The sequence below is a fragment of the Alexandromys fortis genome, unplaced genomic scaffold (genome assembly GCF_014885135.2).
Source record: "Alexandromys fortis isolate MF-2015 unplaced genomic scaffold, M_Fortis_MF-2015_v1.1 scaffold_29, whole genome shotgun sequence".
Classification (NCBI taxonomy): Eukaryota; Metazoa; Chordata; class Mammalia; order Rodentia; family Cricetidae; genus Alexandromys; species Alexandromys fortis.
The window spans coordinates 9178423-9204861 of NW_026067891.1; the positions used below are offsets into that span (position 1 = coordinate 9178423).

At 42.2% G+C, this 26439-nt stretch overlaps 1 protein-coding gene across 3 annotated transcripts in view; it reads left to right on the forward strand.

The window, feature by feature from the left end:
- The window catches only part of Rbfox1 (RNA binding fox-1 homolog 1), a 378397-nt gene that overhangs the window by 289272 nt on the left and 62686 nt on the right, over positions 1-26439 (forward strand). For 2 of the 3 annotated variants that reach the window (XM_050134335.1, XM_050134328.1), the window contains exon 8: positions 10527-10607. The exons of the other annotated variant lie outside the window; for it this stretch is intronic. In XM_050134335.1, the coding sequence (XP_049990292.1) occupies positions 10527-10607 (81 nt within the window). The remainder of the gene's footprint in view (positions 1-10526; positions 10608-26439) is intronic. 3 annotated transcript variants of the gene reach the window in all.

Below are 26439 nucleotides of genomic sequence, written 5' to 3' on the forward strand. Positions count from 1 at the left end.
GATGGGGTGGGCAAAGGACATATAGGGTATGAAGGGAGGAACTTGGGAAGAGATCATTAAGGGAGACTGTGAATAGCAGAGGTGAGATGAACGGAACGAGAGTCTCCACACTCTGCTGGGAGATTATATAATGACTTAAGACGTTCATTGTTTGTCAACTTCAAACATGAAAAAAATAAAAAGAGCAAAATGAATCATTTAAAATGTACTATATATACATATGAAATTTTAAGACAATATATTAAAAGTTTACTTTTTAGAAAGCATGCATAGCCAGATATGATTTTTTATAAAGGCTGTTTGCTGTTACTGCACTAAGGAGATGGCTCAGTGCTTCACAGGCACAAAGTACCTAAGTTTGAGCCCCCAAACCCATGCTAAGAAAAACTGAGTTCAATCTACAGAACTTTTATAAAAGTGTGCCCACTTTTATAAAAATGACACTATCAGTGTTTATTTATAATCCCAGCACTGAGGAGGTAAAATCAATTAATGGGCTCCCTTGCCAGTCAGTTCTGTCTGCAGGTGAAGTTCCAGGCCAGAGAGAGGCCGTGTCTTCAAAAGAAAATTAGGAATGACACTCAAGACTGTTCCTTGTCCTCTGTGCACACACACGCACAAACATGCACACATGCATACGCACACACAAAAGAAAGCCTCATTTCCCCGACCTCTACTCTTCAGTCCCCTGAATTGAACACTTGATTTAAGCTAGGACCAGAAAGGAAGTGACCATAGATCCAGTTTTCTTCCGTCTAAGCCTCTTTCCAGACAAGAGAATTACCAGATACCTCAAAGAGAAAGCAGTGAAGGTCGTTAGAGCTATTTGTGTTGCATTACCCTTTGATTATAAAGTATTCAATGTTCTAGATTAGCATGTTTGCTTCCCACATTAAATATTCTTTCCAAAAAGGAATTATAGCTACTCTTATCTGTCCAACCAATTAAGTTGTTGGATAAGTAGACTCAAGTTGGCCAAATATTTTATCCTATCCTTTGTGTTAATTACATGTTCTGAAAATTTAAAACAAAACTATTTTATTGCCTTTTAATTTTTAAAAAGTATTTTCTGTATTATGTGTATGTGGGGAGGGTATAGGCAACCGAATGCAATGGTACTCAGAAGCCAGGGGCATCAGATCCCCTAGAGTCAAAATTTTAGTTGGTTGTAACTGTCCAGTGGTAGCCGGGTGCTGTGAAGCAGGCTCAGAGGTCCAGAAGCTGGGAACCAGGCTCAAGGCCTCTGCAACAGCAGATGAGCACTAAGCATACTCCTACTCTTCCCCTTCACTGTCTTTTGAAAATGTCTTTGTGTTGAAGAAGCAGCTCACACATGGCACAATCACACTTGGGTGAACCACATCGCTAGGAGTTAATGTGTTTCTGGAACTTCCTTAGAGCTGTTACAACCCATTACAGGCAAAATATTGGCTTATGAAAAATTAATAAGGCCAGAGGAAAACAGAATTCAGTATCTACATTAGCTATTTACACCAAAAGAAAACAGCCAGAATTAATTATGCCACATGCAACATTCTAATGGGGTTTTCATTAACTGTATACCATTATGGAAACTAAGCAAGGATTATTCAAAGAATAATGCCAATGGCTGTTATTGTTTCAGAGATTAAATTAGTTAATGGGTTACATATTCAAATCTGATGTAAAGGTTAATCGATGTACAGTAATCATTATATTAAGCCCTTTATCATTCTAAGACATAAACACCCCAATATTACTGATGCTTTCCCTGGGGAAAAAAAAAAAGAAGCATCTATTTGGGCCTTTCTGATGTTTCTTTGATGTGCATGTGATATGAAGACAATTGGAACCCTGGATGTTATTAATAGTTCTCTGTCATTTTTGAGAATAAATTTTACTACCTGAAATATTACATTTGCTTTTATTCTATAGTGAATACTTAAGTGCTTTCTCCTCTCTCTCTTCCTCTCTCTCTCTCTCTCTCTCTCTCTCTCTCTCTCTCTCTCTCTCGTGCATTTATGTGTGCATGTGTGTGTGTTTTGGGGAAGCATATTTAAGTAACTGTTGCAGTTACTTTCTGAGAAAGTCAGAAATGAAATTTATTTTCTCTTAAGGAGGCAATTCAAGATGTTGGGGCTCCTTCAGGCCATAAACTTAGCCAGAGCATCCTAAAACAGAGTTATGGGGTAGCATGTAGAGTTTAAAGAGGAGACATGGGGAGCCTCTCCAAGCAGCTCTTGAGACTCTTCCCTGTTATAGGGACCAGCCCAAGGAAATGATGGGGGAGGGAAAGTGGGGAAGAAAGAGGGCAGAACCTCAGGTCACAGCCCTGACCTGCTGCACAGCAGCCTGCATGGAAAACACCAGACAGCACAGCATAGCAGGGTGTGAAATGCATGACCCTGGAGCCCCTTTCTGTGTGGGGGCCCTTGTATCCCTGAAGTCTACACATTAGGAAATAAAAGTGACTTTCATTGCTTCTGCTGCTGCTCAGTTGCTAGACATCCATTTGGACCCAGTTGAATCATTTCTACTCTACCACCACACCCATTGGCTCACAGATTTGATTAGTGAGTCAAAAAAAATGTGAAGCAGTTTTTTTTTTTTTAAAAACAATCCTGTTATCAGGATGACTCAATGAGTCAATGGCTATGAGTCAATAAAACTTTATCGATGGACACTGAAACAAGTTTAAGCCCCGTTGACTGATCAACAATGATATCCTGTTAATTGCTTTTCAGGTGTGTAAAGCTGAGTCTTAGTGTACAGAACATAATAAAAATTGGTGTAGCCAGATTTACCTGAAGATGATATAAATCACTGGAAATATTTAAACCTCAAATTAAAGGATCTGTTTGAATTCATTTGCACTCAGCTCCACAAATTAGTGTGATTGTCAGCAAGATCCTAAATCTCTCTGTGTTTCTGTATTCTTATCTGTGAAATGAAATGGGTATAATTGTAATTATATCCATATTGTACTTGAGACAGGGTTTCACTAATGTATCCCATGCCTGCCTAGAATTCATGACCCTCCTGCCTGAGCCTCCCAGATGTTGAGATTAAAGGTATATGCCACCATGCCTAGCTAATAGTTCTGCTATTACAGGATCTTAAGGGTAGATGACGGTGCAAAGAGGAATTGGAGTTTCTTGATGCTTCCTTGAGAAATTTATGCATGCTGGGAAACAAATTCAATTGGTAATGTGGTCTCCAGGCCAAATGAGTTCTGTAAGACCAGCACTGGGAAGGCAGAAGCAGGAGTTCTTGGATGAGATAGGCATCCAGACCAGCCTTCTTGTTGAGCTCCAGACAAGTAAGAGATCCTTTCGGAAAAGTTAAAAACATTCAGCTCTTGGAAGGATGCCCAATGTTGACCTCTGACCTGCACACCCTTGTGCACACAGGTACAGTGTGCATGTACACACACACACACACACACACAAGAAACTTCTGGAATTATTGTTGTTAATCTTAATCTCATATTGAGTTAAGCCACAGGTAGACTAAAATTTGCTAAGAGAGTGAGCTTCTTGAAATTTTATACAAATGATCAGGGAGAAAATGGTAAACAGGTTCTTGGAACTATTCTTGGAATTTCTTGCAATGCCTAAAAATTGTGCCAAATTAAGAAGTGAAAAGAAAGATAAGAAATGATGCATTTCTTTACGAATATTATGAAAATCAAAACTTACAAAAATAAATTAGGTTGAAGGATTATTTACAGAATAGATTTGCTCCAGGGGCCCTTTAAATATGGAAATCTCCCAGTACAATTAAAATGCATTTTGATTTATAAGAATTATATATACACGCAACATTTCCCAGTGACATCTGTGCTCAGAGAAATGGAAATATCCATGTACTGAGAGCTCTGTTGTAGTTCTGCAGAGAGTCATATCTCTCGGGCTGGTATAAGAACATTCTGCTTCTGGAAGGCCAGCATACCAGCCTTCCAGAAGCTACCATAGTAGTGTTAGCTTAATGCTAGTCTGAGGTCCAGAAATGTATGTCTTTAAAAGCATCCACTGCTCTTTGTGGTCTTGGATTCATTTGTCAATTAGAAACAATCTGTTCTCTTGGAGACTTAATGGTAACAGTCTAAACCTTTGAGTCTAGCAGAAGTTTGGGGCTAGTAAGGTGCCACCTGGGAGGACCAGCTGGCCCTCAAGTCAGGAGAGTGAGGAGACTATTGTGTGCACTAGCTTGCTGCCACCTAACAAGGCATCACAGAGAGGGTAGCCAAATATTAATTTTCAAAATTCTGAAGAATAGCAGCAAAAGAGTGAGGTGATGGTGGGTTGGAGGCTTTCTTAGCTTGTGACAATGGCTGCACCTTTGTGCATCCATCTGGTCTTCCCTCTCTGCAAGACTTTAACCAAATTGCCCTTTCAGAGAGCAGCACTCTTGTTCTATGAGGCTCCACCAATATAGCATTGTTTAACTCAACTGTAATATTTGAAGATCATTTCTTGGAATCCCAGGCTCTGAACTCCTGAGGCTTAGGACTGGACCACATGGGTTTTGTGACATTCAGTCTCTTCCATAGCAGAGAAGAGTACTATACACCTTTCCCTTGGTGGGAAAACCCACAGGGCCTTCTCAAGGATCATGTAGCTGGCAACTGCCTAGCTGCCCACCTCCACAGTTCACTGAATAAGTGACAGAGACGAGACGACTCTTCCCCAGGGTGAGAACAAAGGCAACTATCTATTATGTGTTAAATGGGAAGGACAAAAAGAATATTGCATTTTGTTCAGAGAAGGGCTTGGGGTTCAATCCTTAGGACCTCAGAAACTGGATGTGGTGGCATATGCCTGTAATCCCCCCATTCCCAGCCCTTGAAACCTAGCTGCATGAAAATCAGGAGTTCAGAGTCATTCTTGGCTACATGGTGAGTTGGAGGATAGCCTCAGCTACATCAGACTGTTTCTCAACAAACAAATAAGAGGGGAACATATTTAGATCTCTTAAGCCGGGCAGACACTTATATCCCTCTGTGCATCCCTGTGTGGTTGCCGTTTGTTGGGTTTTGTAAATGGTAAACCTCTAAATTAGAACCCCTTGGGGTAGTGTCTGGAAGGAGACCCATTTCCCACTACCCCCAGGTTATTTTAGCTCCCTGAAATGAATTAGAGTCCAGTGCTGTATACAAAGATGTTGGCCGGTTTCTGCTTCAGCAAAGTGCCCATGTGTCAGTGTCCACAGCTGGGTTATTAACTTAGAGTCATTTTCTACATTCGAGTGAATTTTTAAAGGTTTTAAAAAAATCACTCAATAACGATAGAGGCGAGAGGCAAACATTTGCATTGACGAAGTAGGTCATCACTGAAGCCAGGGATGCTGCTTCTCCTCCAGAATTGGCATGACTGACAATAGGCTTTTTTTGTCTTCAATAAATAAATAAATAAATAAAACCTAAAGAAACAACACTATTTGGAAGACCCCAGTTCTGTCCTCAGCCTTCAGGGTTTTTGTTTTTAATTATAGTTGTGTGTATTATATTCTCAGCCATGCCGTAGTGGAGACAGAAGGACTTGGGCTCTCTGGCCAGCTAGCCTAGGCTACTGGGCATGCTCCAGGCCAGTGAGAGAACTTGCCTCATGTTTTTAAAAAATCATGGTGCATGGTGCCTGAGTATCAACTTCCAGTATTCCGTGTTGTTCTCTAGCCTCCACACACACTTGCACGCATGTCAACACACATACATATACATACATTTTTTTCTTTTTTAATTTAATTTTTCCTACAATAGATTTTGATCATATTTTCTCCTCTCATAACTCTTCCAGATCCTCCCCATCTCCCTGTGCAGCTGAATTCAAAATATTTCTGGTATTAATGAACTATACTAAGCTGTTTCAGTCTTGTCTGCTGCAGACAGCAGAAAGAAAAAAATCATTCTTGCCAGCCATAGTTATAGTTAATGAAAATTGTCCTGAAATAGCTTATTAATTTCATTAATCCCAGTGAATCATACAATTGATGACACAGGTCCAGGTCGCCACTCAGAACCATTTCTTAATTTTTTTTCTTTTTCTTTTTCTTTTTCTTGCTTGTATTTGTCTTTGTCCCTGATCATATGAGTTATAGAAAGGATAGTACAATAGTATGCTAGGTGTTTTAGAAACACACACACACACACGGAGTTCCACAGATAGCTTCTGGAGCTAGGGAGTCACTTGACACATTGTAGACACAAATCCCTGCACACTGAACACTGTGTGCTCATCTTACAGCCTCATCTTTCCCCTAAAGGACCCAAGGAAGAGAGCCGGCTGAGCTCAGTGAACTTCTTGCGCTCCCTCAGCCCTTGCTTAGTAAAAGCATCTTTACCTATATTCATTCTCTCTCTCTCTCTCTCTCTCTCTCTCTCTCTCTCTCTCTCTCTCTCTCTCACACACACACACACACACACACACACACACACACNCTCTCTCTCTCTCTCTCTCTCTCTCTCTCTCTCTCTCTCTCTCTCTCTCACACACACACACACACACACACACACACACACACACACACACCACCTAAGGAAAAGGCAGAATAGATGCATATCTTAGAGATAACCTGAGAGCATATTTGAGCTCCAAGCAAATGAATTTCCAGCCACAAACACGAAGAATTAGAAGGCACCTTTCAAAGAGGCTGGCTGGAAAGGGCACTATTTTTAGCAAGGAAAATAAAACTAGATCATGAAAAACAATGTGTCTTAATTCACCTCTGCTCTTTAGTCCCTGCCCAGGGTCAGAGGTAAAATGATGAGTGTGATTTCCCTGCTTAGGGGGCTCTGCAGGGGAACCCATATGTAAATAGGGGATTAGAATGAATATGGTAGGACCAGAAAGGGAATAATTAATTCACTCCTGATGACTAGGACTGCAAGAGTTCACTTTGAAACCCTGCAGAAGGGAGACAGGTGAAGACAACTTTGCAAAGAGCTGCACCATATGCAACTAGATTCATTCCTGTCAGAGGTAGAAGGGCCAATTCCATCTGATTTAACTCAGGGTTAGTACAAAGAAGGCATAGAGATCTCTCCTTCCTAACAGCTCACATCAGCTGGCAGCAACTGCCAGTGGCCAGGTTCAGAATGAATAGGTGATCTTAGAGCTGATTAGTGATGTCTGCCCTGGCTGCAGTGTGGTTAGGAAGGAATCTAATTTGGACCCATTGTTACTCTTCAATGAGTTTAATAAGTTGAAAGAGTTTAATAAGCCTGGGAAGATCATGTGTAGGAACAGATACAGGCACCCTGTGGCTACAGATACTGGTCCTCAGTGTTTGCCACGGTCTCTGTTAACTGTTGGAGGAAGACAGAGGACAGAGGACAGAATTCAAGGAACTCTGCGAGGCTGTGTAAATGCTGTATTGAGAAGTGCTTCCAACGATTTTGTAAACAGTCTTTACAGGGCTGGTTGTACCTCTATTAGCTACTTGACCTACTTTTTAAAACAAACATGCATTAGCCAGCCCTCTCTCTGAGATGCACGGAGGCTGCCCCATTCCTCTTGGTTGCTTTGTTTTTATTGAATCCAGAGCTTTCCTTTAAAGCAGAGGTCACGAAGTGGGAAGATAACTCACTAGAAGTGCTTTGCAAATTAAATTAGAGGACATTCTTAGGTAAAATAAAACCCAGGTCTTATGACCAAGCATAGATTGTGTTTTACAAAAGGTCAAAATCATTGCATAAAGATTGTTCCGTTTTGTTCCATTTTACTACTAAGGGAGTTCAAAAACATGATTCTAGGTTGGCGGTGTCTCAGGGCCCACAGCTCGAGAAGAGTGAGAGAGCTTCATTAAGCCCTGCCGGGTTTAGTTTTCAATTCCGAATCTGTGTTGGGTCTCAGTGGAATTCCACAGACTGCACTGAGGATATTGAAACTTGACCTGGGAGCTTTAATAGCAGATACCGAAATGGCCTTTAGCTGTGTTTTGGCTAAAATTAGATGATTTCCCTTTTTTGAAATTTCAGAACACCCTCCCCCAAGAAACTTCAGGCCTTGTTGTAAAGGTGGAATTTTCGCCAGGAATGCATAGGAAAGAGTGGTGGGAATTGTCTCAAAATCTATCCACCAGGATCTTCACGTTGGAGATTCAAGAATCATAACTATTTCTGGGTCCTATAGTAACCTACATTTCTGCGTACAATTTTTAGCAATGAGCAAAAGCAGGTGAGATCCCCCCCCCACACACACACACATGACAAGCGCTTTACAGAGGACTTGTTACCGGGACAACTGCCTGTCCTGCTGTGTAGTCCACCCCCCAGTGACTGCCTCTAGAGCTCACTCCTCCTCACTGGTGGTTGTTTGCTCTTCATTCCCTTGCCAGTCACCCGCTGCCACCAGAGATGTGGATGGAAGGCGAGCTAGACCATGGCCTCTATCTCTTGCATCATGATACATTCAAGGAAGTAGAAAGGAGAAGTTGAGTTCAATTCAGCAGAAGTTGATCATGACAAGAGCCCACCCAAGTTCTTAAAGTACTGACTCTCAAGCCTCCAGTTGGGTTCATTTTAATGCCAGGACTATTTTGAGTGCAAAGGAAAAGGAGGGGTGGATGGCTCTTCTCCAAGAACAAACACAAGACAGGTGTGATGTATTTGAGCTCCTTCTCTGAGTGACAGGAATAGCATTAATAGAGACGGTGACACGCAGAGGAAGAGATGGGTTTCGGCTTTAACAAAACCTTTGTTTTGGGGTGCCGGGGAGATAGCTCAGTTGGTGAAACACATGCCATAAAAGCATGAGGGGCACTTAGGTCAGATCCCCAGGACCCACATCAAAAGCTCAGTGGACTTCGGTCAGCCTACCTGAATTGGTTATCTCAGGTTCGGTAAGAGACCTCATCAAAATAAAACAAAAACAAAAAGATGGAGAGCAATAGAAGATACTTGATGTAGATTGCTGCCCTACCCCATGACCCCACAGCTTTATTTTAACCAGGAAATTGTTTTCAATCTCTAGAGAAGCACAGGGAGAAGATGGGCTTGGGGTTTGGAGGAAAACTGTTAGAATCTCTCCGATGCATCATGTCTCATGATACGACATGAAGAGGTTGAACGGTGCACAGGGCAGGCAGGAGCATCAGCTTATTGTCTCTGGAACCCAAATGACTCCTGGGAGTTATGACTACATGTCTGTTGGCCTTGGTAGCGTGGAGGACAGGATGATAGACCTCTTCCATAGCATGGCCCTGCTCCTGAAGTGTGCCCCTGAGATAGACTTCTTTCATGGAAGATAATATTCATCTGCAGTATTAAGTGAAAAGGGTTAGCCCTGCTGAGTCAGAGAAGTCAACAGAAACCACAGGAAGGTCTTTCCAGCGCCCTTCATTGGTTTACCCCAAAGTGCACCAAGCCTGACTCATTGTCTGCAGTCTTTGAGTTGGACGTTAGCAGCAGTAGCAGAGGCAAATCAACACTCCAAAGAGGCCTCGGGCAGTCCTCCTTGATGTGGGTGGGTGGTTCAAAGCATGGGCCAGAAGGAAATGTCTCGGGGCTCCTATTCCACCCTGCTGTAAATTTCCATTTTACAGGGATGAGCCAGCTGTCCTGTTACTTAAATCAGGCAGAGGCAAGCCCAGGCTGCAGTGCCTGGCAGTCTGCAGGTCAGCTAAGCCCACTCCGCAGCAGGAGGCAGAGAGCTCCTAGCATGCAACCTGAAGCAAGTAGGCCAGCAGTCATCTCTCATGGTGTTGGGCATGCATCCAGGAGGAGCTATAGTGACAACATATAGCTTTCTTTTCTGCCTCGTCTTTCTCCTACCCTTCCCCTAAAGAAGTCATCCACCAAGACAAACATTTAGGGCAAAGGTAGGAAAAATTGCCTCGAAACAAATCAATACCTGTACTTCCCATTTGTGGAGTAATTATATTACATGATAGCCCTTGCTATGGACACGTTTGGAAGGTAGGTATATTTATCCCTGTTTCTCAGATAGAAATGCAGAAGCCTAGTGAGGCACAATGACTTATAAAGATTGCGTAGCTAAGGGGTATTTCCGTCCAGTTTACTGTCTGGTTCTTGTTGCTGTTTTAAAAGTTTGTCTAAAATAGCATAGATTAATTACACATGATAAAGACCTCCATTATGACATTTCATGTGTATATTTTGTCATCACTTCCTCCATTATCTTCTCTTTTTCTCTTCCCATTCATACTAATTCCCTTCCAAGGTCTCTCTTGTACTTCCTTTTTGGGGGTGGGTAGGATCAAATGCATTTACTAGGGGATGCTTACAGGGGGCATGAATAATGGGTTTGCTGCTATTTCTTAAGATCCCCTTTGAGAATGCCATATCCCTCCCATTGCTGGTATGAAAGTGGGCTGTATAGCACTAACTAGACACCTTAGTTAACCCTCGTGTGAAATGGCATGGCATGCATTTGGGGGTATGGAAGTGGGTGGGTTTGCTCCGGTCTCTTTGGCTTCCTGTGCTCTGAGATGTGCTTTCTCTTCTTATTTATGTTGCCGCTCTCAGATAATAGTCTGCTGCCCCCAAACCAGACACCATCTCTTTCTCTCTCTCTTTCTCTCTCTCGTAGGCACGGTGCTGTTGTGCCAGGCCAACCAGGAGGGATCTTCCATGTACAGTGGCCCCAGTTCACTTGTATATACTTCTGCAAGTAAGCCCACACTTGTGGCTCTTTTTGTTTTGTGATATGTATATATGAGTTCATTCATCTCCTTGTCATGTAAGTCTCTACCTCTCCTTTCATCTCCTTCAGGGTGTCCTCTCCATCGGGTGGAGTGGAGTTTCATAAACATGCCTGTTTTTTCATTTCCTTAGTACCTAAATCCCTCTGTTTTCTCCCATTCACAGTAAGCCCACATTCCTGATATGTATTACCCATCCTTCATTAAGCCTGTCGTGACTGACTGTCATGATGGTACATGGGCATTGGTTGGTGAGGAAGGTTGTGGGAAAGGAGGCCATTGGCTGCATTAATCACAGCTCGGCAAATTAATGGTAAAGTATTTTAAATGTGCAAGCCACCCAAAAGTCCCCCATAGTGTAGTAGGTGTCTTGAGCTGTCCCTTGGTACATGAAAGTTTACTGTAGGAAATATGACCAATTGATGGCTAGTTTTCAAGTCTACAGTGAAGGCAGATAAATTAAGGTTCTTCCAATTTAACTGGATACTAATGTTCTGATTAAATTGTAAGTATGGATATAAATACACATATATGTAAATAAGGTCACAGAGAGGCAGCGGCAGGAAAGGAAACACAAGCTTAGAAGAAAGCCTGGGAAGCACCTGATGTCCGGACGAGACTGGACAACTAAAGCCCTACCTAGGCCCTGTGGGTCTTTTCCTTTTTCCTCTTAGTAAGTGTTCTTTATTTGTTATCTAATGCAGGCACTATATATAGTCCTGGGAGAGTCCCCTAGTTGGCAAATGTGTCCCCTTCACTGTTGATGTCCGAAAGTTAGTCTGTAGGTCCTTGGGAAGGACTGGGCTTCCAAACAGGATAAAGAAGGGTAAAGTGGAAGTGGCAACTCATGACAGTCACAAAAATGAAGGCAGAAGAGAATCCTCACACCTGGGAAGAACCTGACACCTCAATTCCCAAAATGCGAGAGTGGGACAAACTAGACAGGTCCCCTGGGGCCCAGTGACAACAACAGCCCTGGGACAGACTGAGTGTAAGTGGAACGGGCAGCTATTTTATGTTCAAACCCAGGTTTGAATTGTTTCAGTGAGGGGTGTCTATTTCCATGCCCCGAAAAATTCTAACCCTGATAAAAAGTTCTTTCTGAATAGAAGCAAACTGTCCCTTGTGAGTCACTGTAAATGGTAGCCTTCTTCATGCCTGCTCCAGGTAGGTACTACACGGCTTGTTTTACAGAGGAAGTGGAGGGCTCCGAGGACAGGGAGTTATTCACCGTCCAGGGCCTTTACAGACAGGTTTGGTTCTTCCTGTTCACCTACCCTTCCTGTCTCTACTTTTATCTGGAGAAGAGCTGATGCACGGTGTTAGTGCTGGTCTACAGAACTCCCAGAACAAGTTCTCCACCTATCCATCTTACAGAACAATAAGGGTTTGAATTCCTCGTGTTAATTAGTCTCACTGGCAAACAGTTAGCGTATTGGATGGAGTGGCTTTGTATACCAGTGTGATATGCTTCCGTCGTTTTTCAGGAGTGAACCAGACATACCTCAGGAAGGTTTCCTTTGGATCTGCCTAGCAGTTCTAAAGCAAGATGGAGGCAGGTTTTATACATCAAACATAGAAACATTATACAAACGCTCTGATAAATTAATGGAGGGAAGGATGTCAGCAGTTAGCAAACAAAAGCCACAGGCCAGATCCTATCTTTACCCATTTTATTAGGATTGTGAAACCAAACTGAGTGAAAATGTGTATTGCTGCCAGATGTGATGGCACATGGCTTTGATCCCAGAACTAGGGAATGAGGGAGGCAGGTGAGTTTGATACCAACCAGGCTTATAGCTGTATTGTAAGAACCTGTCTTCAAAATAAAAGAAAGAATGTGCATTTTATATTTATATTATTTAGATATATATTCTTCATAGGTGCCTGATATTCTAAGCTATTACATGGTGTCTGTCTACAGAAACAGTGTCTAAGCACTCATGCAGAAGGTCTTTTTCAGTACTAAGACTGTGGTGTCATTACCGCCTCACGAGCACAATGGCACAAGCTTAGCTAGTTCCTATTTTAAGTCACATCAGTCATCTCACCTACATATTTTCAACTTTTTATTGTCACAGATCGGCCATGTGACCTTTAGAAATTATGATAATGGCCTTCTCCTATGCTGTTGTTTAATTATATTTTAATCTGTTGCCCCAATTGTTGAATCTTCAGGTTCATAGCAATTATTTTCAAATATATTAAAAATCAATGCCCTTTTCTATAGCAGTCTTAAAGGAAGCAATTAATAACTAATTTCATTTTTTTATTTTTATTTTTTTTAAAAAAAAGCACAACCTAGTTTCTTCCACTAAGATTCTTCCCTGGGTATTTATCTTAAGCAGTGGTATTTGGATTGGCAAGTTGGGTGAGTGTTTTGTCACAGCGAGGAACTCTACTAGCAGCGTGTAAAGGTTATTCGCGACCCTTGGGCACACTGCCCAGGCTTCCTTTCCCTTCATTGCTTTTTGATCTAGCTGTTTGCAGAGAGCTGGCACCTTGGCAAGATTCATCTGGGTTTCCTCTTTCTTACCAGGTGAAAACACGCTCTCTAGAGCAATGCTGCGGCTCTGCCCAAACCATCGCCAACCCGTGAGGTCCCTTTCTTTCAGGCCAGGTTCTCACACGCTGGAGCACCCTTCCAACCCTGCCTCTGAGGGTCTGAGGGTTGATGATGCGAAGTCTTTCTCTAGGAACCCTGCCTTCTTTTCTCTTACTTCTAAGTAATGTTTCAGAAAAATTGAGAATGCAAGTTTTTTTTTTTTTTTTTTAGTTTTTCGAGACAGGGTTTCTCTGTAGCTTTGGAGCCTGTCCTGGAACTAGCTCTGCAGACTAGGCTGGCCTTGAACTCAGAGATCCGCCTGCCTCTGCCTCCCAAGTGCTGGGATTAAAGGTGTGCGCCACCACCACCCCGCTAGTTTTTCCCATTTTTTACTGACAGTCGTGTTCCTGGAAAAAAAAAATGTATATGGCACTTAGACTGTGAATTGTTCTTTTGTAAGCTAACCTCAGATACTGCTTGTCAGTCTGAGGGGTCTTCCCATTTTCTCTTTTTTATTATATTTTTCTTATTTAAACAATTTTTAAATTAAATATACTTTACCCATGTTCTTCCCTCCTCCAGGTCCTTGTAGGCCCTCCTTGATTCCCTATCTACCCAACTTTATGTTCTTTCTCAAAAAAATAAAATAAGCAAAAACCCAATACAGCAAACTTCCCCCAAACCAAGAAAAACAACATAAATAGAAAACAAAACAAAGGAACAAAAACTACCAAACTGTAACCAAAGAAAAGTGTGCGCACGCGCACACACACACACACACACACAAACACACACACAATAAATGAATAGATGAATATCCCTGACCGATATGTAACCCATTATATACTGGTCAGCTGCTCCTGCACATGAGACTTCTCCTGGAGTTGTCCCTCTGCTGAAGAAAACTGATTCCCCACTCCCAGAGGTATGAATGACAGTTCTGTCAATGACCTTTGCCCTGGGGGCTAGGTTTTCATTCATTGAGTGACTAGATTCTGTTCATTCACTTTTCATATAAAAATATAATAAGATTAAACAAAAACTATTATATCAAAGTCTGGTACAACAGACCAACAGAAGGAAAAGAGCCTAAAAGAAAGTAAAAGAATCAGAGACTCACTCAATCACATACTTAGGGAACTCTCACAAAAAACACTAAATTGGAAGCCATTAGATCTATCTATCTATCTATCTATCTATCTATCTATCTATCTATCTATCTAACTATCTATCTATAGATATAGATGACCTTGTGCAGACTCATGCAGGACACGTGTGCTACTTTCGTCTCTGTGAGTTTATATGAGCTTTGCTCATGTTGATTTAGAGGCCCTTGTTTCCTTAGCATCCTCCATCTTATTCTCTGCCTCCTCTTCCATGGGGTTCCCTGAGCTCTGAGAGGAAGGATTTGATGGAGATAACCCCTTTAGTACTGAGTGTTCCAAGGTCTCTGCATAATGTCTGGATGTGGGTATCAATATTCCTAGCAACTGCAGTGGGAAGTTTCACTGATGATGGCTGAACAGGGTACTGGCCTACGAGTATAGCAAAATATCATTAGGAGTCATTTGATCACTGTTGGTGTTGATTGGTGTTGTTGTTTTAAGACCAGAATTATTTTGCTTATTATTTAGCCCTAGGTCCCTGGGCTATCTAGTCTCAGGTTCTTGTTCATTCAAGCAGTGCTGGTAGGGTTCCATCTAATGACGTGGCCTTATTGATGACTCCTACAAGCCTTTCACCACCGCTGCTCTAGCACGTCTTGCAGATGGTATACCACATTAAATCAAAGCATCTGAGACTGGCTGAGCCTTTATGTTTGTTTTTTGGTAGCATACAGAGTATCCTTCTGTACCAAATATACTGGAACATAACATAGGGGCAGAGGTTCTTTGTAGGCACCAGACTGACATTTCCATGTTCCGTGAGTTGTGTAGATGCTGTCTTCAGCAACGGAGCCTTGCTGTCAGTTTGTGGAGAGCAACCTATATATAGTCATGGAAACAGCCAGGGGTGTTTGAGGTCCCAAGGGTCCCCATTGACCAAAAATTCAATTAGAAATAATCCAATGCGACTTCTAGAAACTTATTTGGTAACAAAAGATGGACAGTTGTGGCTCTGTATCTTCCATCATTTGGTGATTTCATTTAGATTGTCTTCATATATGCATATATTTTAGGAAGTTTTGCTGTATTAAGTTTCAATACTACTGCTTAAATTCCCCTTAGTTTTACCTGTCTCTTCTGTATTCCCTCTCACAACCTTCTCTGCCCCCTCCCCACCCCAGCCCCTGCCCTCGTCCATTCATAATTATCTATTCTATTCCTTTTCCAAGGAGATCTATCTGCTCTCTCTAGTTCCTTATCCTATGTGCTTCTACAGACTGTGGCTTTGTTTTAATTGATTTAACGTATTACCCACATAAAGGCAAATACATACCATATTTGTCTTTCTGGTCTAGGATACCTACTCAAGGTGACTTTTTTCTAGTTTCATCCATTAGCCTTCATATTATTTTTTTAATGACTGACTAATATTCCATTGTATAAATTTATCACATTTTCTTCATCTGCTCCTATGTTGAGAGACATCTAGGTTGTTTCCAGGTCCTGGCTGTTGTGAACAGAGCAGCAATGATTATGGTTGAGCAAGTGTCTTTGTGGTAGGTTGAGGCATCCTTTGGGAATATGCTATAGAGTGGTATAGCTGTATCTTGAGGTCGATTGATTCCCATCCTCCTGAGAAACTGCCTCTGCAGTGACTATATGAGTTTTCACTCCCACCAGCAATGAGTGAGTGTTTATTCCACATCCTCACCAGTGTGAGCTGCCACTTGTTTTGACTATCTTGACCACTATGACAGAAGATGAAATCTCAAAGTAGTTTTGTTTTACATTTCTTTGATGGCTAACGATATTGAGCATTTCTTTAAGTTTTTCTCAGATAATATAATTTCAAGTATACTACAGAGCTATAGTAATAAAAACAACATCGTGATGGCACACGAACAGACAGGTTTGTTGATCAATGTAATCAAAATGAAGTCCCAGACATATATTCACACACCTATAGACACCTGATTTTTCTAAAGAGGCCATAAATAAACACTGAAAAAAAAAAGGATAGCATCTTCAGCCTTCAACAACTAGTCCTGGTCAAACTGGGTATCATCATAGAGAAGAATACAAATAGATCCATACTTATCACCCTGAACAAAACTGAAGTCCAAATAGATCAAAGACCTCAACAAAGCCAGACACACTGAACCTGATAGAAGAGAAAGTAGGGGATAGATTTGAACATGCTGGCACAGGAAAACACTTTCTGAAGAGAACACTGATAGTGTAGGCACTAAGAACAATAATCAATAAATGGGACCTTATGAAACTGAGAAGCTTCTTCATGGCAAGGGGCACCATTATTTTGGCGAATGGACAGCCTATAGAATGGGAAAATATTTCTACCAATGACACATCTGATAGAGGATTAATATAAAAAATATATAACTCAAGAAACTAGATATCAAGAAAACAAAAATCTCAATTAAAAATTGGGTATAAATCTACAGAATTCTTTAAAGAGTTTCTCTCCATTTTAAAATTAGCCTTAAATGTTTTCAAATTAAATTGTCCATATTCTTAGCCAATAGATAATCTTCTGTCAATTAACACCCTTACATGCACTAGGGGAGACAGCTTTTAAGGGAACCCTGCTGGATGAGTCTGTAATGAAAATAATTCCAACTAAAGTCATCTGCTTTTTAAGATGCACTTTTGCATAATGTTTCCTCTTATAAGTAAATCTTCCCGATGGAACCCAGGCTATTAACAGCGTTAAGGGGGAAATCTTTCACTAGGGACTGCCTGTCAGTACAACCCAGTCCCTTTGCTCTTCCTATCTGACCCCACACTTCATGCTGACTTCGAAGTGTCAGAGACATTGTAGAGGCCTCCACATGCCCCCAATAAACCACGTTCAGAAAACAGATTTACTTTATACGTTCTATACCAAAATTAAAGTCAGAGCAAGACATCAAGAATTTAGGCAGGATTTGTTCCTACAGATGTAACATATTTACTAGAATGTTGTTAGACATGTTGTGAGGCATGAAATCCTTTCAGAGAAGTTTTGAGTTGGGCAGGGCCAGGCTGGTGACCAACTTGATGCCTACCCCATCTCAACATGTTGCTTGTTAACACCAGGTTCAGCTTCAGGCAGAAGAGAAAGGGCAGAGAGCTCCAAGTGCTGGAGATGAAAGTGATGCTATAAGGAAGGCAAGCACTACTTTGACAAAAGGAAAAGCTTACTCATGATTTGGGTGAGCAAGTGGAGCCATGGCTCTCAGTTGACTCTTTTGTATATGACAGTAAATGCTATCAGCTTTGCTTGTTTGTAAGTCTATGAATAGATTTTCTTTTTAAAAACTGAAATTTTACATGTGAACGCAAACCCACATATGTTTGGAACAACGTCCCTCTACAAACCTGTAGAGTATCTATGTGGCCTCCTGGATCATTCTTTTTTCCCAAGTAATGTGAAGACTATACTCTGCAACAGGCAAGGAAAGCTGTCCTGTGGTTTCATGTAGAGACAAGTACTCATAATCACATTATATGCATATATATGCATATTCCATATCATCACATTTGGGTTTATTTGACATTCTGTGACCATCACCTGTAGAAAGGAGCAGTGGGCTGCATTCCTGCCACCCGGCTCCTGGCCCCCTGGCTAGCTTATGCCCCGAAATAACAACACACAAACTGTATTCTTTTAAACACTGCTTGGCCCTTTAGCTCTAGTCTCTTACTGGCTAACTCTTACATATTTGTTAACCCATATCTAGTAATTTGTGTAGTACTATGAGGTGGTGTCTTACCAGGAAGATTCTAGTGTACATCCATCTTGGGCTGGAGCTTCATTGCGTCTGTCTGAGGCGTCTTACCTCACTTCCTTCTACCCAGCATTCTGTTCTGTCTACTCCACCCACCTAAGGCCTGGCCTATCAAATGGGCCAAGGCAGTTTCTTTATTAACCAATGAAATCAACAGATTGACATATGACCTTCCCACATCAATCACCCCTGAAGCCTCTTTGACATCACCAAGCTGTTTCAGGGAGACCATCACTCAGGTCCCGACACAGCAATCCACACTTTCCTCATCTCCCACCAAGATTGTAGTAGATATATAGCAGCCTTGCACAAGCATTACACACTCTTCAGAGTCCTCATCTGTAGCCCCAGTTATGGGATTCTGAGCCCATCTCTACAGGCTCCTCTGCAATGACATGCTTTGGGGCTTATCAATGTTGCAAATAATACAGGTGAAAGAAAGCATCTCCCTTTGTTCTCTTTTGCATAAATTTCTTCCTCATTAAAAGCACCATCTTTTACACATTTACTTGACAATTTTACTTAACCTCTTATGAATTCCAATTCTTTTCATTGTTCATTACTGCAGTTTGTGACAAACATTGATATTGATTGTATAGTTATTTTTCATATGTTACTCACATGCCATTACATATTTTTAATTGTATAGGCAGATATATCTGTCTTTTCTCATATTATCAGATTTAAATTTCATTGCAGATTTTTAAAATCTCTACGAGGAAGCCTTTAGTGTAATACCATAGCAAAATGCCATAGAGTGATGGCATCACTTAATGATGACTTGAATTTCTCTGTCTATCTAGATATAGCTATAGGTAGAAAGGTAAAAAAGTAGAAAGGAAGGAAGGAAGGAAGGAAGAAAGAAAGAAAGAAAGAAAGAAAGAAAGAAAGAAAGAAAGGAAGGAAGGATATTAATTTTTTGCACAATTCACTCTATAGAAAATAGTACATTTAGTTGTGACATAGTCATATATTTGTGGAGAATACTTGGATCTGATTCATGATGAGATAATTATTAAAGTGGTTAAATAAAAGTCCTGACCCCCATTTAGGTATGACAGATTTTAAGAACAGATTCATGGATGGAAGAGATGGCTCAGTGGTTAAGAGTACATATTCCTAGCACCCACATTAGGAAACTCTCAGCTGCCTATAACTGTAGTTCCAAGTGGATTGGAGGTGTCTGGCCCCAACAGGGAACCATATGTGTGCACATATCCACACAATACACAAAATTGCAAAATATTAAAATATTTAATATATATTATAAATTTAAATATAACAGTAAAATATTTAATATGCAAATTCACTGGCATTTCTGCTCCCACTGCTATCACCCCAGCTCCATCTACGTCTGAGCCAGGCTTACTCTGGCTGGGTCACAGCCATAGCACCTTCTTCTTCTGGTGGGTGCTGATTATTTTATCTCCCTAAAAAATAGAACAGGTGACTACCTGAGCATCTGACTACTGCTGCTTCTTTCTTAACTTTGAGACGTGGCCCACAACATGGCTCAGGCCAGCTTCAAACTTTCCATCATCCTGCTTCAGCTTCCAGAGAGCTGGGGTGATGGATATGTGCCACCGTTCCCTGCTATACCACCAGATCTTTGAAGGGAAGGGCTTGGCAGCCAGCAGCCTTTTTTTCAAGTGACTACTATCTTGCGTCCTCCATTTGGTTATTAATCTCAATGCAGAACAGTGGCTTTTGTCTTGTTCAAATGGGGGCCTGCCTTCTGCAAAAGACTGCCAGTTGCAAAGCTCCCATCCTGTGGTGTGCCCCCAAACATCTTATTTGTCTTGATATTTCTCTCACAGAAATACATATGACAGATAAGGAGTCACTGGAGAATGTGCTTGCTTTGTGTCAGACAGATATTAAAACAATAAACTATGCTGCCCTGGGATTTGAGCACACACAAAGCCAGAGAACAAGGCTGAGATGAGATGCTTCGGAAAAGCGGTGAGGCAGTTGCGCTGGGTAAATTCCCTGGAAACACCAAGGCCTGTGATAGCACTGAGAGGAAGCACTTTTTAATGCTCACGTTTGCTTAAGAGGATCAACCGCCTGGTGTAGCTCATATGTTCAGCTCCTTGACAATGCCCACCCATTCTCCAGCCTCGACAGGGCTAGCAGAGAAATCCTTCAGTAGTTGGAGAAGCTTATGTTGAGAAGTTTATATTTTAAGTGCTGTTCTGCACTTCTCTGCTTCCCAACACTACAATGAATTTAAAAATAGTAAGGGATTGGGCCATTCCCAGTATTCTCTGGTCAGATCTCTGCCTATACATGTTCTAGAGGTGAAAACTTAAATACAAGCCCGGTTTCTGAAGGGCAAGAGAGGGCAGTGTGATATCACAGTGTAGGTGTACAATTCTGGCAGATTGAGATTTACGAATTGAGCCAAGTGTGCAGCTAACCCTAAGACCCCCAGGTCTGTAGACCTGCAGAAGAGTAATAAAAGACTAGGGATGAGAGATGTTTATTTCAAGAGCTGGAAGAGAGATTCCAGAGCTTCCCTGCATGGATATTCTGATAAGAGAGACATAAATGCAAGTACAGGGCCCCTGCCCCCTCCTCAGAAGCAAATTTCCCCACCCAGGATAAGGATGTCTGGAGGAAGAGGAGCTTGTCTCTTGTGGAAGGAAAGGGAACCTGCCAGAGTTCATATCCACCCAAGAATTTAAATGTTTGCTTTATTGCTAAGGAAACTTTCCCTAAATCATGCTATCAACCACAGATAAAAGCCAGCACAGGCCAATATAGGGCCACAGAGAATTTGAGCACAGTGGCAAGGAAATGCAGCTTTAGGCCCACATACCCCAACTGCACAAAGACATTGCATCAATCTTGGGTTTTGTCTTCATTCCATGAAGGCTTTTGATACCTAATTTCTTTCTGTGTAAAAAGACAAGAAAGAGCTGGGAAGACAGCTCAATGGTACATGCTTGCCATGCAAGCTTGAGAACCTGAGCTCAGGCCCGAACACACATATAAGGAAAGCTGGACATGTTGGCACATGCTATGATACCAGGGTTGGGGTGAATCAGGAGAGAGGCAGATTCATAGACTTTGCTGGACGCCAAGTTTGGTGGTGTTGTTGACTAGTTCCAACCCTGTGAGAGACCCTGTCTTAAAAACACAAAACACCTATGGAATGACACTCGAAGCTTACCTAGCCTCCGCACACTCGTGTATTCTGCCCCTCCACCCCAGCCTCCCACACAGCAGTCGCCTCAAACTACCGTGCCCTAGTTTCCACTAACACGTCCTGGTTCCCATCACTGGCATCACAAAATCCTCACGGCACTTTCCCATAACATAGAGAAAAGACGGGGGTTATAGGCAGCATGATCAGCCTGTGTGGTAGCCCGAATGCCGCCGACTGTCGTCTCGGACACTTACTTATATGTGGGCATTAAAAGAAATGACGATGTAAGTTTTTTCCAGACTTCCGGAGTCATAACCGCTACTCACAAAACAGACTGACTTCCCACAGAACCTAATTAAGAAGGTTGTGTGTGTGTGCTGACTGGACGACTGGACACTTTCCAAATGGCCCTCCTTCAGTCTGTCTGTAAGAGGGCCCCAGGATGCCAGCCCCTGACGCAGGCCTGCGATCGGCAGCTGCAGATGGCACCTGTCCTACAGGTTTGCTTTGGGTGTTGATAAGACGCTTAGACTCAGTTTTTGTTTTTGCGGGGATTTTTGTTCTGTTTTAAGTTAAATGCTGCCACTGAAAGGCAGATGGCCTCAAACCCTGACAGACAGCTCCCACTGATGGCTGGATGTGAAATGAACACATGTATTTGCATCTCATACCTGTCTTGTGAGTCACTGCCAGCCCCCTCTAAGGACCTCAAGCTCGAGAGCTGTAGCCGCCCCAGAGAACCATGGGAAATCCAGCCCAGCATAAGGCAGCTAATTTATCTCACTTGCCCTGCTTCCTACCTTGAGAGGCAATCCATCGAGCTCACTGTTCCGGCCAGCTGTTAGATAGATCATGAATGATTTAACAATTGAACCTTTACTGTATATATATGCACTCGATAAAGTCATTATTTATATAAACTATTTGGTTTCTTTTTCCCCCCCTTGGCTTCCTGGGGGATAAAAAAAATAAAACCGAGTTGACACTGGTACTGATATAGTCAAACTAAGAGATTATGGCAAATGGCTCCATCTAAATTAAAATAGATTCCAGCTTTTCTGTTCCCTCCAACAACAGAGAGCACTTTTGCAAATGCCAGCTACAGTGCTGCCAAGTTAAACACTCCAAGATGGAGATTCATTTCCATTTTGTTGAATGAAATGCTACAGAAATTTTGCCTGGGGGAGGTCTGTCAATACCTGCGAGTCAGGGAGATCACAAGGACCTCTTCCACAGAAGGTGTGGGACTGCAGCCCCCACAGCCTGGCAGCGCCCGCCATGCTTCTGGTGCATCAACCCTGCCATTTGTAGCACAGGAGAGAAACACGCTAGGTTCCGCAGGAAGTGGGAACAGTGGGGCAGTTAGTGAGACCAAAGCTGCATTCCTGCTCAGTCCCACACACATGAATGATTTGAGAATATTCCTGTGCATGGGTAACGAGTGTGGCTGTTGTTCTGCCTTTCAAAATGGGCTGTTTTGGGTGAAAAAAAAATTCTTCTGCTTGGGCAACACCAATCCTGCGATCCAGAACAAATCCCCGTGTGTTCGTTGTGCCTGGTTTTCTTCTAGCTCATCCATTTATGTACGAGCAGGAGATTTATTTCAAACCAAGCTGTGGGTGAAATGGTATGTGAGAGTGGAATTAACAAATCAGTTACATATAGGACAAGAAATGCAGCAGCCCTCGGTGGTAACTTAGTTTTATATTCAAATCGTCCCGGCTTTTGAAATGAGTTTTGTCATGGGCGTGAGAGTGTGTGTACCTGTGTGTGCACATGTGTGCTCACATGGAGAGGATAGAGGTGGACTTAAGGGCTTCCTCTGTCTTTCTTCACCTGATTTTTTGAGACAGGGTTTCTCCCAGAACCGGAAACTCACTGATTTAGCTAGTCTGACAGGCCAGTGAGGCGAGCCCCAGGGATCTGTCTGTGGCTACCTCCCAAGTGTTGGGATTAAAGGCTTATGTCACCATATGGCTATTTAATATGAGTTCTTGGGAATGAACTTGGGTCCTCCTTGCTTGCAGGATATTCCTCTACTAGTAAGCCATCTCCCAGGCTTGCAAATATATTTCTTATTCCAATCTTTCAAACTCAGAAGTTGTAGCAGAGTTGAATTACCATGAATTTATAATAACTAGGTTTGTGTGTACAAATGAGGCCTCTACTGACACAGCCCTAGTGTAACCCTAGTTGCTACTTATACATCTCAATATGCTGGATAGTTTACGTATACACCCCTGGCTTATATCCAGATCTATAGATAAATTCCAGTAGGGAAGGGAAATAAGATACCTTTAGATTTTTATCAATATAAATGATCATCTCTGTGAAGTGCACCCAATTAGTGGAAGAGCATTGAAGCTTTCGCAGGTGTCTTGAAATCTCAGACTATAAACACACAGGGCAATGATGGCATAGTCCCTCCCCCAACAAGGAATATACTGATATCTCCAAGAAGTTTGTCAAAGGAGTCCCCTGCTTTCATGATGGATTGGATTTCACCTAATCCATGATGGATTGAGGCTGAATCTGTCAGATGAGCTATAAACTCAGCAGAGGATGTTGCAGCTTGTGCAGGCAATAGGAGGAAAGCCACGTTGGGCTATCCTCCAAAAAGAGAGAGAAAGAGAGAGAGAGAGACAGAGACAGAGACAGAGACAGAGACAGAGAGAGAAAGCACAGTAGAAAATGGACTGGGGATACCTAGGGGTTGGATAAAAACATAAGACTCAGGGGCTCAACTTTAGAGAGGAAGCTACAGACTTGTTCTAGACTCCAAATCGCTCCCCAAAAAGCAAAAGAAAAAATAGCAATCCTCCAGATTCATATGGTTTTTTGAAGAGCTAATGGGTTAATCTGTGCATCTGGCAATTAGCAAGTGTTAATAAACGCTAGCTGCTATCGTGCAGTTGAATCTCTTCCATCTGATAATGGAGTCTCACAGGCTAAAATTCTGCCAACTGTGATCACATCTTTGCTAGGATTGCTCCAGTTATCTCTGCCCAGGGTTTAGACAAGTGAGATCCAGGATCTCTCAGCTCTGGCACCGTAAGTAAACGAGGCTTTTCCTTGGAGTGAACCACCTGCCTAGGCCTCATCTGAAGACTTCCAGATTCAGGGTTCGAATTAGCCACCCAGTCCCAGTTTTCCCTCAAACAGAACTGCTGCGGAATCTGGCGATATAGTCAGAACATTTCAGTGATCTCCTTGTGCTAGAATATTTTGTCCATGTTAGAGATAGAGTAGTCCCCAAAGTATAGTTCTCAGGCTAGTCTGATGGAGAGCCATAGAAGGGTTGACAGTCAAAAAAGCGGCAAGAAAAGCAAACAATAGGGAGAGGAAACATGGCTGTGGAGGATGTGGTGGCATCAGCATCAAGGGACAAGATGTGAGAGATGACGTGAAAAGATGGAGCCCAGCAGCAGAACAAAATTTGCCTCATGGAATCTTCATAGATTAAACAAAAGGAAAAGAATCTGCCAGAGCCACTCAGAGGCAGCAGCCACATGAAGCAGGAGAAAAATGAGACATCTCAGTCTCCCTTCCAAGTCTAGCTGAAGTAAAGACTTAGATCAATACATTTTGCCTTGGCAGTCAAGCTGAAACAGTGTCACTGTGCCCCCTCCCCACCTCCTTTCAAGAGCACACATCTCTCTCCAAGTTCAAATTCTTGCCAGTTCTTACAAACACATCCTAATCAGACCCAAGCAGCCTTAGAAACTTCTGGCTAATTTGGATTTGACTAAAACTTTTGTACCATGACTGTTATGTAAAGAGATTCAATTATGGTACGCAGTGTTTTGTGAGTAACTACCGCCCATAAAAAGTTAATTAATCAGGCCTGTGTCAATTTCCTGGTGCCGTGTCAATTTGCTGCAAGGTAATTAATCACTAATCACCCACCAGCCAGCCAGCCAGGGACAATCCACCAGCCATTTATTGTGTCCCCCCCCCCCAATAAATGGCCGGCGCAGCCAGCAAGAAACACATCTAGCCTTTCACAATATTTTTATCGACGCTCTCGGATGCTGTGGTAGCATGCGGCAAACCAGCCTCTGCAGTTCAATGGAATATGAATATTAAAGAAAGGAACGAGCGGAGATTTATAGGGCATTGCATTTCTGTTATGTCAGGGTTGAGATTAAACCAAGCAAATGAACAGTGAAAAATTACTCTTCCATGTGGAGAATGGTGATTAGAGTTGTACATTAATTAGAAATTTTTTTGTTTTCCATTCAATGCATTTCAAATGAGGATGTCCTATAAGGAACCAGTTTGTCCAAAATGTAGATTTATTCACTTCTGAGCAGCAGCGTTTAACATCATTTATGCTGAACAAGAGTGGACCCCAAATGGAGGTTTCAGACATAAATACTTGTGAGTGAGAAGCACCAGAAATTCTGTAAACTAAGCGGCTGTTTGGGATCCTTTTGTAAATGACAGAAAGAAAAAAAAAATCCCATTTCTCCTCAAGCCCTAGAATCACTGGGTTAAAAGAGGACCTTTCTATATTAACCTAGAATTTAATGTGCCCTACCATGTTCCCTTTGCTACCAAATTTTGCTTAAAAAGAAGTGATGTGGTCTCGTGTGAACCCTGTGTCCCAAACCTGATTGGTGGACTTGAATTTTGGATTCATTTTGAAAACAGAAGTTAGTATTTTTGGCCATTTGAAAAAAATAATCCGATTTTTAGACCTCTCATGGAGATGTTTACTGCACAATGCCCTGCCTCTCAGGAGCTAGGCTGGCTGCTTATGGCACCCCAGTGTGTCCGTATTATAATTTATAGTCTGACACATGAAATGTGAGTCCCTGCCACAAGGGACTCCTCAAAACTGCTGTCAAAGGCAGATCTGCACCCCTATGTTCAAGCATTTGAATGTTCCCCACCATCCATGGTCTGCAGAATAATTTGCCTACAGGTTAGCCCGTACACTTGTGCTTTTGTGTCTTCAAAGGATGGGAAAACCAGCGAGGCTACTGGATGCAAGGGGGTAGAAGGCACAAGACAAAAGGAACCCACTCTGATGGCAACACCTTTACCAGGGCATCTGGCAATCTCATGCTAATTCAACCCAGCACACAAATGCGAAGAATAATTGCCCATTAAAGCGGGCTGTATATTTTTATGGCTCTGTTGCAGAATCTGCCCCCTGTCGGGGTTTGCATCTGCTATTCTTCTGCCTCTCCCAGGCTCTAAAACTTT